Here is a 22,318-nt window from a genome sequence, read left to right as displayed (position 1 = left end):
CTCTCTTGCTCCCCTCTGCTCTCAAAATCTCTCTCTCTGTCTCTCTCTCCCTGTCTCTCTCTCTCCCTGTCTCTCTCTCCCTGTCTCTCTCTGCCTGTCTCTCTCTCTCCCTGTCTCTCTCTCTGTCTTTCTATGTCTCTCTCTCCCTGTCTCTCTCTCCCTGTCTCTCTCTCTGTCTTTCTATGTCTCGCTCTCCCTGTCTCTCTCCCTGTCTCTCTCTCCCTGTCTCTCTCTGTCTTTCTATGTCTCTCTCTCCCTGTCTCTCTCCCCTGTCTATCTCTCTGTCTTTCTATGTCTCTCTCTCCCTGTCTCCCTCTCCCTGTCTCTCTCTCCCTGTCTCTCTCTCCCTGTCTCTCTCTCTGTCTTTCTATGTCTCTCTCTCCCTGTCTCTCGCTCTCCCTGTCTCTCTCTCTGTCTCTCTCCCTGTCTCTCGCTCTCCCTGTCTCTCTCTCTGTCTCTCTCTCCCTGTCTCTCTCTCCCTGTCTCTCTCTCTGTCTTTCTATGTCTCTCTCTCCTGTCTCTCTCTCCCTGTCTCTCTCCTCTCCCTGTCTCTCTCTCCCTGTCTCTCTCTCCCTGTCTCTCTCTCCCTGTCTCTCTCTCCCTGTCTCTCTCTCCCTGTCTCTCTCTCTGTCTTTCTATGTCTCCCTCTCCCTGTCTCTCTCTCCCTGTCTCTCTCTCCCTGTCTCTCGCTCTCCCTGTCTCTCTCTCCCTGTCTCTCTCCCTGTCTCTCTCTCCCTGTCTCTCTCTCTTCTACAGGCACCACCAGTCGACGCTGCTCTTTGGATCACCGTGGTATGGCCTTCTGGGAGCAGCCCAGCTATGCTCGATGCATAACAAATGAATTCAGATACTTGCAGCAATCAGTAGGTGCAACGTCAGCTCCCTCTCACAGCCTGTGTTTCCATCCCATCATCAATTACCCCCCCACACACACACCCACCTCCAGCTTACGTACACAGACACACACAAGGGCTGGCATTCTGACCATTTACTAGACAAACGTTGACAACTTCCAACCGGGGAGCAGATTAGATCAGCGGTGACGTCACTCTTCTCCGTTGGCTATTTGACTTCGGACGCATTCCGTGCACGTGTTCAATAACCTCTCTTGATGCGGCTGGTAGCGTCCCTGTCTTTCTCTCAAAAGTACCTGTTTGGGTGCCACGAACGCTCAAACACGTCTGGATTATTTCCCCACAGCCGTTTCATAATTACGTATTTGCGTGAATGGGCGAACTCTGGCTCTGTGATCCAGTCGACGCCTCATTGCTGTGAAAGAATCAGACAAGCTGAGATTAGCGCATTCAGAGCTGCACCTGTGCACTAGCGTCCGCAGACGTCCGTGTGCACCGATGTGAGACGCCAGTCCACCGTGCAGTTTCCACCTAAATATGTGTCTTCTGCTCCAGTTAACCTGTTTATTCAAACGGGCTGATTTCCAAATCTCCGTGAGGAAGACTACGTTGTGGCCAGACGCTGATTTAAGTTGGGCCCTTTTTCTCGCTCCTGCACGCTTCATTTGCTCAGACAGTTTAGCTTTTTGCTGTGTCACAATCCTGCCCCACAGTTCTGTCCTCCCCCTTTTTTTGGAGGTTCAGGGGCACCTTGCTAAGGGCCAGCGGATGCTCGCGGGCGACGGGATGTCCCAGGTCACCAAAAACCTTCTTGACCTCACCCAGAGGAGGAACTTCTATGCTGGCGACCTGCTGTCGTCTGTGGAGATCCTTCGCAACGTGACGGAGACTTTCAAGCGGGCCAGCTACGAGCCATCCTCGGACGACGTACAGGTGAGTGTGCACGTAGAGGACGATCCGTAAGCGTCTTGAGAGAAAAGGCGCCGTGTGTCTAAGCCTGCACAAGGGGCGAGACCCTAAGCCCACAGCTCTGGTGTATCAGAAGATCTCGTCCACGTCCTAAGCTTTTTTGATCTCATCATGTTGGGGTTGGCAGCAGTCTTGATCCTCTTTATGTCAATAGGATGATGGAGATTATAGCTAAAGCTCCTCCTCCTTCACCAATAAGATAATTTATGTCCTCAGAGCAGTGTCATTCAAAGACACCTTCCTCGTGCCTCTTATCTGTGTAATAACAGGCTCCGCACCTGCTTTTCTAATATAAAATAATATTATTGTTGGCAAAAAACGGCTAGAATTCTTCTCTTTCATCAAACTTTTGTGCTATTTGATGTGCTGTCTCAATAAAAAGGGCATTTGAAAATCTCCTCACGTCCCACATTACATAAGGCACTAAATTAGGAAATTAAAAGCAGATAAATAGCAACAGCATCTTAGCTAATTACACAAATGAAGGGATTTCAACATCTTCTTCTCTGTAATTTCAGAGAGAACTAAAAAACGTTGAGCATCATCAACTGTTTCGAGCAGCGCAACAATTAAACCCCAGAGATGATTCCATTTTTTTTTTCCTCTCCAGGAGTTTTCAGTTCTCATCTCTCTCTGCTATCCTTCTGCAGGAATAAAACCTAAACGTGCTCGCCATGGATGGGTGAGCGTTTAGCCATTTCCCAACCATAGAAAATCTAGGAGATGAGGAGAGCAGCCTGTCTCTGGATATTATGAGAGCTCTATGGCATGTGTGGGAAGATAGCAGAGCAGTCAGCCAGCCCACCCCCTCCCTGTGCCTCTGCGCTAATGCAGTGTTAAAGTGGGCACATTACCACCAGAGGGAGCATAAGCATTCAAGTAGAAAACAAGATAGCCTGTGTCAAGAGAGGGAGCCACTCCCTGAGGCATATTGTAGACCAGATGACATAACAAGGCTAAAGATCAGGCAGCGGGGGTCCTATTACTACTGCAGGCATGCACCCCAAGCACCCAAAGCAGAAGACAATTCACCAGGCTGCTTAAACATTCTCTTTCTCTCTTTTTGTCTTGATCACCTCAAAAAGGTTTAAAGGTTTTAACACTTTCCCATCACCAACCGTTACGGTCACGTTGTTAACGTGTCTCCATTTACCTATGAATGTATTCAGGCGTGTACGTGTGTCGGAGTGTTTAAGGCAGTTTGTTTTCCTTCAATCTCCACAGAATTTCTTTCAAATCATCAGTAACCTGCTGGAGGAGGAAACAAGGAGAAATGGGATGATGCGCAAAAGGTAAGCGGGGCGGCGTGCACGGCGATCATTGATGTTGCCTCGTTAGCAGCTGGAGAGCCCGTTCAGGGCCCGTTCCCGTTGTGCCTCAATGGCAAAGGCTGTGCGTGAGATCACGTTGGACAGATCCCTCTGATGGCGGATCAGGTCAGTTCCTCCGAAGGCCACTTGGTGGCAGCAACACCGCCAACAGAAGCGACTCCCGCCGCACAGGCTTCGCCTCACCCAGCTGATCCGGATCAACCACCAGTGATCAGATACCTTGTTGTTTTTATATTGCAGAATACTTTTCAGATTTTCTACAGGAACAAGGTCGGTCACACGGTGAGGCTGATCTAACAGGCTGGTTCCAGCGTAATGACCGAGTACAGCCCAGAGCACTTTCTCCACGCTGTGCTGAACCGTGGAGGGTGTTTTTCTGGATGCATCCACTGTCCTCTATCATTTTCAGAGGCTGCGTTCGCGACAGCCTGAACTCTGGCTCTTCCAGACGCGGACAGGGATCCCATCTGTGATGATTGGGAGTCTGCGGAGGGCATCTCCACCGCCATCACCTCGGGTGGTATCTGAAGCCATCCGCGGTGTCACCTGCACTGACATGCAACTCAAACCTTGAAATCAGAGGGATATTTCTTTCTTTCTTTCTTTCCTTCTTTTATCTCAGTTTTTACTTCACCTGGCTGGATTTGAGCGGTTGAATCTCCATGAGCGCCGCTCCTCACCTCAGGAGGGGCTCAGATGTTCCCCCTCTGGTTGGATCAACCCCCCCAACTTCACAAATGACCAGTTTCACTCCTCAGAATCCTTCAAACGCCGCAACACACAGACAGAAATAACGATATAAACATTTGGCGCTCCTGAGGAGAAGCATTTGTTTGATTTTAATTGTTGCTGTAGTTACCAATGCGCCTCCAGGACAACACCGGGAGGGTGTTGGCGCCGCCTGATTATCTTTTCGCGCTCGCTGCCTTTTCCTGCATTAATGATCTCGGCTTTTATGCGACGCCCACTCGCGCGGTGCGTGGCGCGGACGATGAAAACACTTAAATGAAACACCTCACTGTGAGGTTGTTGCTGGCTGGGCGCAGAGATCACTATATATTCAGCTCCTGTCACTGTTACCATGGCGAGGAAAGGAAGAGCTCCACTGCAGCCATTTCCCCGCGCTGCCTTCACATCCGTTGCCATGGAGACCGGCCGAGCGAGCATGACTGCGCCGTGCGTCAGACGCGCCGGAAGGGACGCCGTGATATTCCCCCCTCCCCGCCGTGGCTCTGGCTCTGCCGTGTCAGGGGCTCGCAGTTCGGGCACCGCTGATCCACTTGTCAAGATCGACTGCACGCACGTGCCTCCACGTGTGCGTGCGTGCCAAGGTGTCACCGAGGCGGGAAATACCTGCCGCGGGCATTTGCCACATGCCTAAAGTGGGGCGCTAATTGCCTGGTGGCTCTTGGAAGCCCTGCGAGCAGCCCAGAACGTATCAGCCGTGTATCAGTCGAAGACACGTGGGTTTAAATCTGGATGTGATGACGCCGCTCCGGTGTTACAGAGCTGGTTCTGCGGCGAGTGGGCGAGGCGGCGGGGGGGTCGTGTCTGACACGAGTAACACAGCTGCTCATCCAGAACGATTAGAGTCCAGTCAAAGGACAAAATCTCCTGCCCCGGAAATCAAAGCATCTTATTAGACCCCCCCCCCAACCCATCAACCCCTCCACTGGCAGCCATGACCGCAGTCCAGTCTTTTGAAGGTCACTTACTGGATTAGTTTTCCTTTGATTTATTGACTTGGAGGAGGCGGCTGACCCGACCAGCGGCATCGCCGGCCAGGCCGCGGCGCTTGGCTCCCCCCCCCCCGCCGCTCGTCTTCCCTCTCTGGGCGTCTATGTCTGTGAAGAATCGCACGCGCCCTGGCGATGGCGGCCTGGCAAGAGCTTCGAGAGGAGAAGCCAACTAACAAGTCTCCTTGTGTCTGTGCGAGTGTGCACGCAGCTCTCGTGCCATGAATGTTTCAATTAAGGCCGCTGCTTCCTGTCTATTCTCTAGTTTCACTTCCTCGTTTGGATCAGCTGACTCATCTGCAGATCCAAACCGTTGTTGGTTGATAGATTTCAAAGTGCCATTTGAAAATAGTTCCCTTATAATTGTACATTTGCAAACACATCCCTGACCTCCTGACCCGCAGCCCTTCTGGGACGCGTGGCATCAGAAGCCTCTTTTCACCCTTTTTCTTTCTCCCACTTGTCCAGATCTATCCTGGGGCGGTGGAGCTCATGCAGGTCATCGAGGATTTTATCCACATCGTTGGACTGGGAATGAAGGATTTCCACAATGCCTACTTGATGACCGGGAACTTGGGTGAGAACCGGACAGTTTACTCGACTCGGACACGCAATGCCCACGTTCTGCTGACCCCTCGTGTCAATGTTCCCCTTCATCATGCTCTATATACACGTAGGAAGTTGCTGAACATCAATATCATCAATTAAAATAGAGCTTGTGGTCTTGAAAACTCGGGTGGCACCTCTAGAAAGAGAGATTTATGGATTTCTGGGGGTAAAAAAACAGGAATGTGCTTATTTATTTGTCCCTTTACCGTTATTCAAAGGGCTAGAGGCTAATAATAGCTTATAGGTAAATCTGTATTTTATAGCAGCATTAAAAACAAGCTCCTCTTATTAAATGCGAGTGAATGAATTATTCATTCCCAGCAGCAGCTCCCAAACACCCTCCAACCACCGGCGGTCCAAGGCAGCTCTTTGGCCAAATTTGCGGCGTCATTCTGCGGGAGGACGGCGCCACTTCCCTTTGAGGAAGGCGTGATGAGCGCCGCGGGCCCTGAGGCGGGCTGCGCGTTAACCCCCCCCCCCTGAAAAAAAACAGATCATCTGTCATCAGTGACCGGGAAAAACGTGCCGTGGGAGCATCTAATCAGAGAGTACGGAAGCTGGAGCGGGATTGTTTGCGTTCCCTGTCGCTGATCTCGGACAGGCGACGGCCCTCTTTTCAAACGGATCAAAGTAAATCTAAAAATAAACTAGAAAAAAACTCTGGATTTGAGTCCTTGAGCAATATTTTTCTCGCGGGCCGTTTCCGCTCCTGTCGTACCGCCTCTGGGATGATCCGAGGTCTCTGTTGGCATTTCATTTCTCAGTCAGCCGTAAACGCTGTCTTTCTGGATCGGAATAATAGAATTGCGCCATGATTTATTCATGAGCGCGAACGTGAGCCGGCACAGCTGCGCCGCTCGGCCTTTCCCCAGGAATGAAGTGGGGTTTCCTTGACAGTATCTAATATCTGACCCCGCCAAACACTGACACTCACGGGCTCTTCAGACTTTATTGTTCACGTAATGGCGAACACGTCGCCTGCATGAGCAACATACCAAACCTGCTCGATGAGCGCACCCATCAAAATGCCATTAGGAAACACCACCGGAGCCAATTAAGTGGCGGCCGGGTAGAAAAGGCCTTCTTTAATGGCGCCCAGCACAGATGTGATCGCACTTTTCCCCAGTTTCACAAGTGTCCGTGGGTTCTAATCGTGGGCTAATTGCACTGACATTGTTGCTTCCTCTTTATACTCGAGGCTGAAGCTCCAACACGACCTTCTGCTTCACAGATAACATCCTTGTCTGTTGCAAACTGACTCTCTAATGAGTGTTAAATGTTTTTAACGGACAAACTTAGGCGTGAAAGGAGCAATTTACTTCGGAATGCAGTTGTTTTTCTTAATAGTTAAGGTGGAATTCCTGAGCTACTATAAATATATTACACAGAAGACTTGCTACAAAGGTGAAATCAGCTGAGACAGGAAGTCTTTAGCATTTGGATCATGCGTGTGAAGTCTTGCAAAGTGGCGTTGCAATGATTTCATCTGTAATAAAATGTTTATTTTCAGAGCGTGAGAGAAGGTTTGATCCAGGAATTTACTAAGCAGGCCATGGAAATCCAAACCTCTCCATCATCGGCGTGAAGTATCGGTCCGGCCCACCCGTTTAAGGCGCTCTTCTGCTGTGATGCTAACGCGCGCTAACCTCGCCCAATTTAATTAGCAACTCAGATTCTTTTCACATTTAAGAAACAAGAATCTGAGGTGAGGAGGTGAAATACATCACGGCCATATTTACAAAATGAGCAGATATTCCCGAGCAAATGCCCCTTTTTATTGTCCGCAGTAAAGATTTGTGGCTTGAGTAGCCAGCGAGAGTTATTTGAACTCAGGCAACAGCAGATTAGTGGACACAGGGCCCTTTTTGATTAAAGGAATGGAAAGTTTTGTGGCTCCGCGGTCGGCAGCCAAGTGCAGAGTGTCTGGCTGAGTAAGATATTGCAGCATCATTTCATCACTGATATACGGCGCCCCTCTGACACCAAGATAAATACTGGCTGTCACTGGTCCATCGGCCTCTGTCCTCATTTTACTCGCATAACCTTGATTGCAGGAAGGCTCCCAGAGCCGGTAACTTGAATTCCCTTACCTCACAAGCAAGCACTTGGAGGTCAAAGTGAAGCTCGGGACCTGTTAGACAATTAAACAGCACTTTAGAGGTGTGAGAAAACATCGTGCACGTCTGGCATTTCCGTCTGGCTGCCTGTTTTGTGAGGTTCTACTTCACGGTCGGGAGAATATTTTGACATTAATAGTGATTAATTGTGAATACGCACACGACAGACAATGGCGGCAAACGCTCGTTAATTTATTCCTCGGTGCAAAATGTTTGTGTCTTCTGACTTCAGCAGTTTACTTAATGCCGAAGCCCTAATGAATGCATTCAGATGTAATGAGTATTGCCATAATTCCCTCTTATGAAAATGAGCCATGCAGACTGCTCTGAATTGGTGTTCCGAAGCTTCACAATCCTAAATGATCATTTTATTTATGCTGTTTAGCCCATCAAGCAAGCGCAAAGCCCCATTTACCTGCAGAATTACCCACAGCAGTAGAAAGAGTGATTGGAGCTCCCTGTTGTGTCTCACAGTGTGCCTGGCATTAAAATCACACACACACACACACACACACACACGCTGTCTACCACTCCTGCTCCCAACATCTGGTGCCGTGAACAGACCTCATCAGGAAATGCTGTTTCTGGTGGTGATGCTGAGCACGCTGCCGGCTCATCCCAAACACAGACGCACCTTCTGTCACAGTGAAAGAAACAATAGAGCTTTTGTGTCAATGGCGGGATTAGCCTCCGATTCCACTCACACGAGCGCCACCTGACCAGAACCGGGTGTGATATCAGGTAGAAAAACGCGCGGGTTTTCTTTTAAATCCTCTCCTTGTCATGCCGAGGATTCTTTCCACTGATCCGGGGAATTTCCCCGGGCCTTTCCTGGGTAGCGCCGCTGGTCTTTTATGACAAATCAGCCACGAGGTGAGAAAAGAAAAGAGTGATTATGGAGTCTGCCAGTTGGCAGGTGCTACGCTACGCTAACTTTCATTTGTACTCCATTGTATGTGTTAGCCTTTAGCTTAGCCAGTGTGGAGATCATAGCACTGTCATAAAGAAGAAATTGAATAGGCTGGCGGCTGCTGGTGGCCTCATCGGTGTTGGGAATTAAATGACTCTCGCTTTCTTGCATTTCCAATTAGAGAGTATAATAACACCAGCAAAGTTCTGAAGCGTATCTGAATTTACACGCGCAGCTCTTTAGCAACGGGACTTTCTGTTGCCTCATTCTCATGCTGTTAAAAGAGTGTGAAGGAAGGACGACATTTACAGCCTTAAAATTGAAAAAAAGCAAGAAAAACATACAGCCACTCTCAAAGTGTAACCGCCCGTCTGTGTTTATTGCCGGTGTGTGTTGAATTGTGCAGTGGCCAGCATCCAGAGGCTTCCAGCGGTGTCCGTGATGACTGACATCAACTTCCCCATGAAGGGTCGTAAAGGCATGGTCGACTGGGCCAGGAACTCTGAAGATAAGGTCGTCATCCCGAAGGGTCTCTTTGTCTCCCAGTCAGCGGGTACGTGACCGAACGGGTCTCGCCGAGCCGTCAGCCCTCGTTCGCACGCACAGAAATCCGCACAAGTCCCACGTGGCTCCCCCAGGGAGGCTTCCTAAATGCTTGTCCTCTGTCACCCCTCGTGTGGCCACGCTCGTCTTTGAGAAGAACCCGTGCTCTTGCCAGCCCTCGCTCCGTTTTGTGTCGACTCGGCATTTTCCGCATGCTTTTAAACCCCCGCCATTCACCGGCATACTGTGCATCACACACCGGTGCCAAACCATTTGGTTAATTGTTGTAATCAGTCTTTCCTTGAATAAATCAAAGTCAACAAAAGCAAGGGGGCCGACGAGGAATCCCTGGCCACTCTAATCCGGACGCAGCAGAAGCTGATCCCACTTGACACTTCCGGATATTTACTGCAGTCTGCTAAGATTTAGCCTGTTTCACTTGTTCGGAGCCTGTGTTGCCACTAAAGTTGGAGTTTCAATGTGAACTTTCCTCAAACTTCCTCCCGTTGTTAGTAGTCTATGGACAGTGGCTTGTTAAAACCAGCACCTTATTCCATTTCTTACCAGAGACGGGAAGTTAAATGGTGTAACAATTGTTTATTTTTTCCCGTCTTTAGACATGGAAGGCTCGCCTGTCTTCATTCTGGGAACAGTCCTCTACAAGACTCTTGGACTGATGCTGCCGTCACCAAAGTAAGTGCTGCGTAAATCCTCGTCTCCGTTTGGGGGCTCGGCCGGCGAGACGGAGCAGCAGAGGCGTCAAGATTAGATTCAGAGATTCACTCAGAAACTACTTTGGAAAAACTTTGGTGTTTCGCGTCAAGTTTTATTACTCCAACGGCTCTTAAAGGTGCAGTCCGAGCTTTTATATCAACTGTGGTGACTATCAATGGGGAGGTTGGTCCACATTTTTGTGAGTAAATAAATAAATAACTGAATCAAAGTGTGTCACCTGTGTCTCTGAGCCTGGGCTCATAACAGCCAAAGGAAATTGGTTTGTTGGCCTCTGTGCTCCGGCTCCAGTGTAAGGTTGCAGGAGCTCTAATAGGTAAAGTCCTTGAAACATGCCACCGGGACGCTGGAAACTGATAAGACAAGTTTCCAATTGGGTCTGTAAAGAGCCAGCGTGTGAGGCCGGTACAGGTGACATTTCCTGCCTGGGAAATGGTGGATTTGAGAGAAACCTGCAGGCGAGCGTGTGACAACTGTTTAAAACCCCGTAGTTGAAGTAAGGCAGCAGTCCTCCATCACAATTTCCCATCCTCTTGTGTAATTACACAGGTAATAAGATATCAGCATGTCTGGGTCAACACGAAACCCTGCGTGGTTAATTAAAAATGGATCCAGACTCTGGAAGGACCAGCAGGACACCCCGAACAAGCACCTGGTGTCGTAGCCCGGTCCTCGGCCTCTTGGCGTCGGCCAAGGGCAAAGCGGACACTTTAGGAGCGTCCACAGCTGTCAGGTCTTTGTTTGACCCTCCTACAGGAGAAATTCTGTGTACAGGAACCGCTCCCAGCTTTAGTCCAGTGTTCCGAACATTGAAATAAAGAACCGGCGCGTTCCGGGTGATAGAAACAGGTGTTGTGTTTCTTCCTGAGGTTCCGTTTCTTCCTCATGGGAGGTTCTAGATGCCAATAAATCCAATATTGTTGCAACTGTGCAATAGCTGTTGAGGTTTTTTTTTTTTTTTTTAAGGAATATCTCCTCCGGTTCAGGCAGGGCTTCATTTCTCGTGGTTTGTTTTCTTATCCGACCCGACCTTTATTGAAACCGTTCACTATTTGAGTGGGTGTTAACACCTGACTACCTTAAAAGTTCAAAGAGGCCGTGCTCGCCGCTCTAAATGAGCGCACGTCATCGTCTCCGAGACGCTGAGGCGGGTTGTCATAGACGCGCTCCTTCAAGATCCCACATAAGTCTCATTGACTCCACTCCTCAACTTAATCCCTCTTTCATCCGCTGAGTACAAGGAGGCGTCACCTGTCTGAAGCCGTATCGGCATCAAGGCTTTTGAGCGGAGGATGTGTTGTCTGCTCCCCGGGACCCCGAGCTCCGTTTAACGTTTAAAGACGTCGTTTTCAGCCGCGCCGATGCTCCCGAACCGGCCTCGGCTTCGTCAGGAGAAAGTCGATATTACGCCATTTGTCTGTAATGAAGTCATTGAACCGGCAAAAGCTGAGGCAGATTTCCTGACTTCCTTCCTCCAGGAATCACACCGTGGTGAACTCCAAGGTCATCGCCGTGACAGTGCGACCCGAGCCCAAGGCGACGGAGTCCCAGCTGGAGATCGAGCTGGCTCACAACACGAATGTAAGCGCCTCGCATCACACACTTCACGTGGTCCAGGAAGGGTCTGGTCGCCCAGGCTGTCGTCCGCTAGCCGGCACACAAACACCGGCTTAATTGGCTGGATAATGAACTTGTAAGCTGCGGGCGTCAGGAGAGTGCGCCATAATTACACGGACAATCCCTTTAAAGATCTTTGCAATGGAGGCCTTTTCACTCATCTGTGAGATAAAACCGCCGCTCGTCTTCCGACAGGATAAATTTCGACTTGATTAGTACGATGAAGATTAAGGCGACGATTCTTTTCATCGCCGACCTTGTAAACATCTTCTTCTCTCTTCCAGGGAACAATGGGCCCCTACTGCGCACTGTGGGACAGCACCATAATGTAAGTCTTGGCTCCCATTGTGTTTGCTGGGGTTCCTGGGTTTGTTTGTGGTGGCTTCTGCTGAAATGGAGTGTTATTAAGGATAATCCACTTCCTGTTTTCATTTTGTGTCACATCTCTGGAATTGGGCTACTGTACATCTTACTTTCATCTGGTAAACACATTTCTCTGGCGCGGCCGTGCGCGGAGAAACCAAATAACTCAATAGCCACATAAAAGGAAGAGAGTTGTGGAAAACAAACCCACGAGGCAGAGCGGTATATTAAAGTCTTATCAAGGTGTGGACAAACTAATAGGAGATAAAACGGCCTCGTAGGAGCCCAGGAGAAGACGAAGCTGTTGTCAAGAAACCAGTTTTGGGTTTGTGCTCTCTATGATATTCGCTATTTGTTCATGATGTTGAGTCTGCTTGCATGATGATGTGCTACAAAACTTCCTCCTAATTCACAACGATATGAAGGTTCAGCTTGAGGGGAACAATTAGCAGCTTGTGTAAAGCGGGTGACCTGGTTCTGGTGGTGTGATGCTGTCTAGGATGAGTTTCTGTCATGCACTTTGATCCTGATGGGCAGGTTTCCCTGTGGATCACACACCAACCGGTCTGTTCCATTGCTGTGTGGTCTGTCCACTGCTTTAATTCCACTGAAAATGGAGGTGAGGGAATTTGTTCCCATCTTAAGTATCCTGGCCAGCTATTGTTCTTTCCCCTCACAGCTCAGCAGCTACACTGTTCTGGCTGATGGGTGCAATTATCATGAGGTCAGATCCGTCTTGGTGTGATTTAAATCGTGCGCTCTGGGGAGAAATGATGCGTGCGCTGATGCATCGTTTGTGTCGAGAAGACATGTTTGGTCAAGTGCGTCTACGCATCTGTCTGAGCTCCTCTGTTGCTTTGCTAGGATAAAGTACAGTAGCTGCTCAAGGCGTGTTTACTCCCTCCAGTGGGTGTTACCTTCAACTGGGCCAGGCTGTGTGCCGCTTGCAGTTACTTTGGTGGCCAGAGGGGGCGCCAAAGTGACCAGAGTTTTAACCTTAATAAGCGCTGTTTTGCTTTGGGGGTGATGCTGAAAAGGGTTTTTTTCACAATCTATACTAAAATTACATTTATATTAAGTAAAGTTGGTTCAGCCAGTTTATGTGAGATTCATATTTTGCTTTGTGTGTCAATTGCGTGCCATCATAATTGAGGGCAACCGGGCTATTTTTGGATGAAAACAGCACACTGGGGACATCTCAGCCACACTCTCTTTCCACCAATTTCACATTCCAAGTGTTTCATTTCACTTCTTTTGTCTCGATCCGCATAGACTCATTTCTTCAAAGCGCCACCAAACGACCGCGGTCGAATGATCACGCCCGTTTCAAACAGTTGGCTCGTCGCGCCGCGCCATCGTGCCCACCCCCGACACTCGTTATTACGGGGTAATGCGCCGTCTGTCATTCAGGCCGCTTGGAAACTGAATGCAAGTGTTCTCTGTAACAATTAGCAGGATGAAAACACGGTTCAAGAGCAGAGAAGTGTGTCCTTCACTCTGCAGCAGGAGTTGCTGTGGCGCAGATAAAGAAGGTTTGAGCGCCGAGCCCAACGCCGGGGGCAGTTTATTAGCTGCAGGGATGAGACAGCTGCCACACCTGAGTCTCTGCAGCTCCAGCGACAGCACACATACATTAGAAATAAAGCTTTGGCATTTTACACAAGCAGCGAGTGGCAGGAAGGGGATAATTTACTGAATATGTATTCGCCTCTGCTGGTTTTTGTTGTTTCATTGGGTTTTCTTTTGAGGGGGGGGGGGGGGGGGGTGTCAGGCTTTAGTTTTTTTTACTATTCAAGGTGAAACTGCTGTGTTTCTGTTTTAATCTGCAGGATTTTGCTGTCCTAACCGTAGTTTTGGCCAGGCAATGCATTTATTTCCAGTGTTTCTATTCCATTTCCAGAAATGAGTCATTTGATATATTAAAATCAGCCGTAGGGTCTTAAAAGAGAGAAAGGTTAGCACAGCGCTGCAAATTGGTGCCTTTTGTATTTACAATATTTACAAGGTTGTGCATTTAAAGCTTATGACGGACTAATAGTATCGTTAGTATGCTCAAATTTTCAACATCATTCGGATAATAAAATAAAAGCAAAGAAACGTCTCCTTAATTTTGTGAGTGGTGTATTTCAACACTTCCGTAAATTTAAACGCTGAAAATGAGAAATAAATACACCCTAAAGGGTGTTTTCCCCCTTTAATCTGTCACTTAATGCAATATTTCTAAAATGTATAGTATATATTTACAACAAATATTGGTTTAAACTGATCCTGTAAAGGTTTTTACAGCCCAGAGATCTCCGAGGTAATCTGCTCTACTTGACTGGTGCCATATTACTCATGAAAAATAAATCCAACAAAGTAAACATGCTGATGCACAACACTGCGAAACACAAAACATGAGAGCCAATATCAGTTAAATCTGCAGCTCGGTGACACCAAATGAAAACAGCACAGGTGCAAACGCTTCCATTTCTGTTTGAAATGTCAATATTTCCCCCTAAATAAAAATCCAATTTTACCGGTAAATTGTCCTTTTGCCGTGGAAAAATCTGATCCAAAAGAGCGGAAAATAATCTAGAGCTGAATCATCACACTTACATGCGAGGTTTAGCTTTTTGGCACGTCCCCGTTCTTGCTCTTAAAAATCCCCCAAATCCCCGTTAAGCTGCGTATGAAAACCGTGTCACACGTGCTCAAACACCTCCTCAAAGATTACCGAAGCTATTAGATCACTGGTCTTATTAGACACCGAAGAGGACAACACTCAGCAGCTAATGGGATGGAGACTGCAGACTCCTTAAGTCATATGTTCGTGGCCCTCTTACTCAAGAAAAACGTGGGTATTAGCGACTTTTTAAGATGCATCCTGATCCTCTCCGTCACTTTAAATTAATAAGATGGGAAGTGTTAAATAGAATTTTTACTATAGAACCAAACAACTTAAAATCTTGAGGGTGTCCCCCCTGCCCTACCACACCCCCCCACCCTTCATCAGTAGGAGGATCCTCTACTGCGGTTCCCTAAAGGGCCTAGAAACAATCTTGACGTAACAGATGCTGTATTAACAGTCACAAGTACCTGATGAAGCAGGTATATAATATTATAAGGAATGCTTGATAATAAATAATCATTGATACATTTCATGAGTGAATGTTCGACTCCCTGTGAGCTCCAACAATATGAATCACTTACATGTGAAGGTGTGTAAAACAGCTGCCAAGCTGAAACATCTGGAACTGCTGGGTCGGAGCCAAATGCAGCCAACCTTAACAAAAGTGTAGAGAAACATTTCTTTTCCGACGCGTGGTTTTCCATTACACGAGCTCCTCGGCGGACGGTGCTCCGAAACAGTGACATTGTGCGTTTAACTATTCAACCACGAGTGTTTCAGGGTCCACTTCGAGACCCACTGAAGCCCTCGAGTGTCGCAGGGAGAAAAAACAAAAGACTGCTTTGCTGGTCTGGTTCAATCCAAGTCCAAATCTAAGAAAGAGGAAATCGACAGAAATTCTTTTCAGCATCGTCGCTGTAACATTGTACAAAATGACAACAATAAAATAGGGCCAGACTTTGAAACACAATACTCAACTTTCTATAGATCCAGCCAGGGATATCTCTATGGGCTTCATAGCAACCCAGAGGCCTTTAACAGGAAGAAACATAGAGCAGGACCAGGCTCACATGGGGAACCTTCATCAATAAAGTCATGCGCAAGCTAGCTAGCTAGCTAAGTAACTGTTTCAATCTCATGTTTTTCTTAACTTGCAAATTTGTGATTTTGGAATGTCCAAGGAAAGTCCTGCATTTCTTTTTAAAATCAAGAATACGTTTGTAAAATCTAATCTGCAGCAGCACTAAGTAGTTACGTTTACCTGATAATATCTTTCATCCACGTTGCTGCGGGATTCATGTGACTAATTCTTCCCTCATTAATCTATTTAACCACATAAACGCTTCGGCTTTTTGCGCCAACAGTAGAAACATTTTTAGTTCGTCAGCAGCTGACAAATCACAACGGTTCACTTCCAGCCCCGTTTTTCAGCTCAGGTTTTATTGATTCCGGGTTTGTGTCTTTCCTGCTGCTGAGCTTTGGTGATATTTCCACACCGACGGACTTTGGGTAGTCTATTAAAGCAGGGAAAAAAAAGCTCTTTCGACTTGTTAAGCAATTGGGAACCAGATTTTGATTTGAAATTGATTAGAAATGATCACCACTGATTGATAAGTGGCATAAATCAGGGCTTTTGCCGAGGTCCCTGCATGCTCCTGGTAGCCAGAAGCAACAACATGGCCGCTGTTTTCAATAATAACAACCTTCGACCCAGCGAGGGGCCCTGACGAACTGATGAGGACACTGAAAGTGTGCATTAGCTGTCAGGAGAAAGTTCCTCTGACAGCACAGGATGTGAGTCACTGTGCAGCACAGCCGTGTTGCTCTGAAAACAGCAGCTGCGGCCGCTGCCGCGGCATCTGCTTTACGTTACGCACAAACGTGCGGGCTACATTAGCGGGAGCGCCGCCGTCGTTTAACGGGGGCCGCGCAGCCCACAGGCCGGAATAACTCATCTGTCATCAGGAGATACGGGATTGATGGAATCATTTGGCAGCGCTTCCCTTCTGCCCAGCATTGTGTGTCAGTCTGAAGAATTTATTACGCCGCCTGGAGTGCACCGCCCGAGGACCTCTGAGCACTGCGGAACGGCGTCTGGCTAATCTGATGTGGGCACGTGGGGCAGTTAAGGAGCTTTTTGGATTGAGTAGGGGGAGAAACTGGAGTTTTGATACATTTGGAGACTTTCTTTGGCTTTTTATGTCTTCGGCTGTCAAATGTCCATCGGGACATATAAATACTGTCAAATCGGAGTGCAATCAGATGTCAGCTATTCTAGATTTACAGGTTGTAATATGTCAACGGGAGGGTGAGGAGCGCTGTTAACGGGGACCTTTTACGCCCCCGGGTCCTGATGCGTTCAGACACACTGTAGATGTGGGGGGTTGAGGCGTGTTTGAGGTGTTCTCCTGTCAGCTCCTCACAAAAGAAGAGCAAAGCCACGTTGAGTCTAAAGCGGTGAACGCTTCAATGTGTCAAAGTTAGAATGGCAGGAAATGCCCCCCCCCCCCCCCCCACGTGAGCGTTTGCTTCTGAATCAGGAATGAAAGTGTTGGTCTGTGACAGAAGGGACACAAAGGGCGGAGATCTTCCTGCTGATGAAGGTCGCTCACTGTGAAGGTCAAAGGTGTTCAGAGTTGAAAGTGAAAGAAGGCACCAAAAAACATAAGGAAGGGGATAAGAAATGGAAAGCAGGATGGAAGACAAGAAACGAGGGACATGATGGAAATCCAGGTGCTTAGAAAGTTGATTTTATCTTGTAATGTATTCAGTCGAATCTTAAAGCCCTCAAAATGAATGCAGAACACATTTTTCAAGCAGTGCTGAAGTTGTGTGAGCTGAAAAATCTGCAGACCGCATATACCCCACCACACCAAAGATAATATTAATAATATTCCAAAATGTGATTCAAAATCTCGATTCGTCGTTTGAAAGGCGTTTCTGACACTCGTGGAATGGCTGATCAGTCCAATCTGCTACAATCCACATCAAGAAACACGACCAGCAACCGAATCTTATCTCTGCAACCAGGAATATTGCTTCCGTATTGATCACGTGACACGTGCGCGGAGACTGACACCTTTACCCCGCGTGTCAGAGTTTAATCTGCCATCAAAGTGTGAATACAGGCGGTCCTGCGGCACAACAGGTGTGATGCGTGACTGTGACACGCATCTTAATAAAGGGCTCAACGTGCTGCGGCAAAGCGTGACCCCCCCACCCCCCCCCCATGATGGCGTCACGGACGTTTAATTGCGCAATCGTTTTATTATTGTTTTCCTGCTTTGTGGGGTGAAAAGAGAGATGAGAGGAAGAAAAGAGGAGCGCTCCTCTCCTTTCACCTGCTGGTGGTGTGAAGTTCGGGTGGGTGCAACCATTCGCGATGCTTCCGCGGGGTGGAATAGTGCGGTGTTTTTTTTAATAAAGCGCGCGGTGCTGGCGCGAATCGGACCTCGTGTCAAAAGAATATTTTTGCAGCAATAATGTAAAATAGACACCAGCTCCCGTCACAGTATTAGTCTCGGATACGATGATCAGATCCTGCGACAGCAGCGCGCCTCTCTCCTTCCATTGTACCACCCCCCCTCACACACGCGCGCGCACACGCACACGCACACACCAGCAGAGAGGAACAGAGTATCAATCTGATGCTGTCCACCGTTTCCAGGGTGAAAATCCCCCCAAGGAAGCTTTTAAAAACCGTTAATTAAAGCGATCAAAGGGGCGAGGATCATCGGAATCGGCGGTGTTGGGGGTGGGGGGGGGGCGAAAACGTGGAGGAAAAACGACGCGTTGGAAGAGAAAGAAACGTGGAAAGCGTCGCTTCTTTTTTCGGAGGGGTGACGGAAGGGGGAGCGCGCACGGAGAGACAGGTAAATGGGATCGGGGCTTATTTTGGGACGGGGCTGATGTTTCGATCTCGGTTATTCGCTGTTTACGTGCGGACAGTGAATCGATCAGCAGCGGTCTGCTTGGAGAGCTCCGCGCGTGCGTGCGTGCGTGCGTGCTCCCCCTCCTCCGCGTCTCTGCCTCCATCAGCTTCCAGCTGAACCGCCGCGCGTAGCCGATGTCTGCTTTTGCTTTATTATTATTTTTTAAATATAAGTCTATCGCAGACCAGCCGGTTCCTGTAGATGAATGATCCGATTTGAAATCTTTAAAGCGTGCGTGCGTGCGTGCGTGTGTGCGCGCCCTGTGAAATCGCGCCGCCGCTGGAATTAAGCATCTATTTGCCTTCTCGTTGCAGGAACGACTCTTGGGGAGCCTGGTCCACAAAAGGATGTAAAACGGTGCTCACAGATGCATCCCATACTAAATGCTTGTGTGATCGTGTGTCCACCTTCGCCATCTTGGCTCAGCAACCCAGAGAAATAGTAAGTAGCCTATTGATTAATTACTCGGGCTGGCTTTCATAGGCCAATGTAAAGGAGAACTGCCGTGTGTGCGCGCGCGTGTGTGACGCCAGTGAAAATTGAATCCTCGGTGTGCTAATCCTATTAAAAAGCTTAGAAGTGAGGGGAGATTTTGGAGGATATTTCCTGCTTACAAGGGTGATTCAAACACCTGAGCGTGTGCGAGCGTGCATGCGCCTGATTTCCTGGGTATCTGCTCTGTACATCAGCCATATTGGCTGAGGGGAGAGGGATGCGACTGGCGTGATGCTGCTTCCCCTGCTGACATCACGCACGGAGAGCGTGCGGCCGCCGTGGAGAACGCCGTAGAGCCACCAGAGAACTGGGATCTCTGAGGACGCCGCGCTCATCACCGGCGAGACGCCGCGCAGCCTCTGCATTAGCAAACACCAGGAAGTGAGAGGCACATGGATCCAGAAGCCAGTTCACAGGCCTGTCACTGGGGGGTCCGGGGGCGTCTGGAAGGGGACGGAACCGACCGTGATGCCTTGGCTCTGCTTCCTGCCCCAATATGTGGGGAATTTAAGCCCCCCGCGTGTAATGAAAAGTCCCGTTTTCCACTAGTCCGACTGCTGGTTGAGTAGATTGGTTAATTTCCTGGTCTGGCGAGGACCACATCCCCCCCCCCCCCCTCCTGCTGACAGTTTGGTCTCGCTCTGTCTCCTCCACAGACCATGGAGTACTCAGGGGTCCCATCTGTGACGCTGATCGTCGGCTGTGGTCTCTCCTGCCTCGCCCTGATCACGTTGGCGGTGATCTACGCCGTGCTATGGAGGTAATTGTGCGCCGAGGGCTAAAGCGTTGGGGTTTTCACCCCCCCCCCCCAGATGGATCAATGGCACCGACTCGGACCTTTTTCTGTCTTCTGCGTTTGTCCCACAGATACATCCGCTCGGAACGGTCCATCATCCTGCTCAACTTCTGCCTGTCCATCGTCTGCTCCAACATATTGATCCTGGTTGGGCAGACGCAGACCCACAACGCGGTGAGTACCGGCCCCGCACGCTCCAAATAGCTATTTTTAGAAACCCGGGAGTTTATGGCAAGATGATGGTGCTCTGGAGACATGAGCGCCCCTTTTTTCCAGCCTGGCTGTTGAATTCCCACGACCTTCGGGCGTCCGGGTGCACAACGTTCTCGCCACGTTATCGCCCGGCGTTGTCTTTGTAGTTCAATCGGCCTCTTTCAGGCGAAGCTTCCCGCCCGTCACCCAAATGGAGGATGTCTCCAACTCTGTAAGACGAGGTAACACTTGCTGGCGCTCGTCTCCATTTGGACGTTGTCCCCTGATAAACTTGAGACCGCCCCGGCCTGGCGCGGTGACGGTCACCTTATTGGATTGCAATTAAAAGTGCACGGACGAAAGCGGAATGGAAGGACGGGCGGTCGGCTCTGCGAACGCGAGGGGACGCGTCACGCGACAGGACGCACGCGAGATGGCGTCCTTTTACCGCCGTGACGCTCGTGGTTTCAGGGTCCTCCTGATAAGATACAAGATAAGCAGCCGCGTCCAGTGGAACCGGCGCGTCCTGCGTCGGGTCCGCAGGAGGCCAGTAAACAGGCGGCTAATGGAAAAGTCTATTTGGCAAACAGTTGTTGGGATTTACAAGCTGCCCACGCCGACGCCCGTTTCAGGCGCTTGGCAGCGCCCGCGCCGCCACACGCTGTTTTATTGTGTAAGCGTGGCGTCGCTACACCTTTACCTCCGGCCAAAAAGCTTTTGGAGGGCTCTTAGAAGAGCTCTTGGTGCTCTGCAGCATTATTCTGGATCGCTCTGGGAGCAGATGGAGCCACCAGCAGCAGGGGGGGGAGGGGGGCTCACATGGGAGGGGACCCTGCTCATAAATCACGCTGCGCTCCCCCATTAAGTGTCCCCACATTCACTGGACAGTCAGTCATGAGTAACAAATGAGTCCGAAGGAAAATAGACCTACTGGAATCAGAACCAAGAGGAATGATGGGGAAAAAAATCCCAGATCGCTGGAACCCACACAAACATGGCCTTGGAATTCCATTCCAGAGTCCCGTTGCTGGTTTGTGGCCCACAGACGCCACCGATGCGTGACGCTTCAGGCCCTTCTCGGGCTGATCCGACGCCTTGTCAGATTTAATCAAGGCTCCGCACGTCGCCTGTCTTGATTATGAGGACCGCCAAAATAATCACTCGCCGCCCTAATAAGATATTTGTCTGCGAGATCCGCGGAGATTAGGCGCTTTTCGGAGAAACCCGCTGAAGATGCCGTTTCAATTAACGTCTCCTTGGGTTACTCAGTAAACACGGCCCAGATTCCGGGGTCGGCGTGTTCGCTCCCACTCAGAATTAAAGGCTCAGAAACAAAAGTTTGCCTTCGGATGATGGGTGACGCGCATCCCCATCAGCCGGTGAGCAGGTAGCTGTTCACACCCTGTAGCTATCTGCTCCGTTCACCTCTGGGGTCCAGGCGTGGCTTCACGCCCGTTGGCGCCCGTTGATGCTACACTTGTTGTTTAAGGTGGCTGCGAGGCTGCGTTCAATAGCGGAATTTCGAGCCGCCGCCGTCCTGTTTGTTTAGAGCGTTCCCGCCGTTGTGCTAACGTTTGATAAATATGGGGTTTGTTTGATCAGACATACAGAGCAGCTCAGTGTTTGAGCGCGGGGCGAGCAGGAAGAGACAGCAGCCCCGGTGTGGTTTTAATTGCCACACTTCCTGACACAGCCTGACTCTTCTTACATCTCTTGTAAGAAGTGCTTATAATTGGCTCCACTCGCGTAGATTCGGCCCTGTTCGCCGTCTAATAGAAATCATCTCTTTAGTGTGGAGGTGTCCTGTGGGAACAGGAAGTCAGTGAGTCACCTTTGGCTGCCAGAGCTTCTCTTTTGTCCTCTGTCACGCTTCGTTTCAGCTTCTCAAAGGGAGACAAAGAGACAGAATCTGTATTTTTTTTATATATATCAGAGTTTAAGTTGAAAGAGCCCTTTTTTTACCATTAAGAAGAAACAACACGGCCAGAAAACACCAGATAAAAAGCTTAAATCGCATTAAAGCTGACACAGCTCTCCTTTAGCTAAACAAGCTTCGCGCAGCTCATCAGCCCTTCGCATTTCTGGGTCTGAACATTCTGAACTAACAGCGTGTTTTCCTTGTCCTTTATCTGATCATGTAAACTCTTAATTAATCGACCGGGTGCACGCCTGCCATTAGGTAAATCACACCGGAGAAGCGGTGAAACACATCCTGATGTCTGAGATTCCATTTTGATTATCACAGGGTTGAGATGGGAGCGAAGGCACCTCTGTGGAGCCGGTGGTCGTCGTTATGTGGGATGTGAAGGGAGCCATTTTCTGCCGTTTCCTTCTCCGCTGTGGTGCTGAAGCTGCTACATTATTAAACTTCATGATCTTGCGCACGTCTCCCCAGCAACGACTGAGAGCCCGGCGGCTGCAGTCCTGATAAAACACGTTGAGGAGATGATCCCCAACGTGTGTGAGGCAGAGCAGAGGGCCGACTGTCCAGGCCGGACCCCCCCAGATTTC

The 22,318-nt window shown here is 49.3% G+C and overlaps 1 protein-coding gene across 1 annotated transcript in view; it reads left to right on the top strand.

The window, feature by feature from the left end:
• Positions 1-22,318, top strand: part of adgrb3 (adhesion G protein-coupled receptor B3) — a 76,959-nt gene that overhangs the window by 43,969 nt on the left and 10,672 nt on the right. Inside the window, 12 exon segments of the mRNA XM_057047233.1 lie at positions 757-863; positions 1,593-1,787; positions 3,048-3,081; positions 3,084-3,115; positions 5,359-5,467; positions 8,933-9,079; positions 9,687-9,762; positions 11,280-11,382; positions 11,703-11,746; positions 18,639-18,765; positions 19,476-19,579; positions 19,687-19,789. Coding sequence (XP_056903213.1) covers positions 757-863; positions 1,593-1,787; positions 3,048-3,081; positions 3,084-3,115; positions 5,359-5,467; positions 8,933-9,079; positions 9,687-9,762; positions 11,280-11,382; positions 11,703-11,746; positions 18,639-18,765; positions 19,476-19,579; positions 19,687-19,789 — 1,181 coding nt within the window.

The sequence above is a fragment of the Takifugu flavidus genome, chromosome 11 (genome assembly GCF_003711565.1).
Source record: "Takifugu flavidus isolate HTHZ2018 chromosome 11, ASM371156v2, whole genome shotgun sequence".
Lineage (NCBI taxonomy): Eukaryota > Metazoa > Chordata > Actinopteri > Tetraodontiformes > Tetraodontidae > Takifugu > Takifugu flavidus.
Note: the sequence above shows the minus strand (reverse complement) of the source record. Positions and strands in the feature narration are given on the sequence as shown.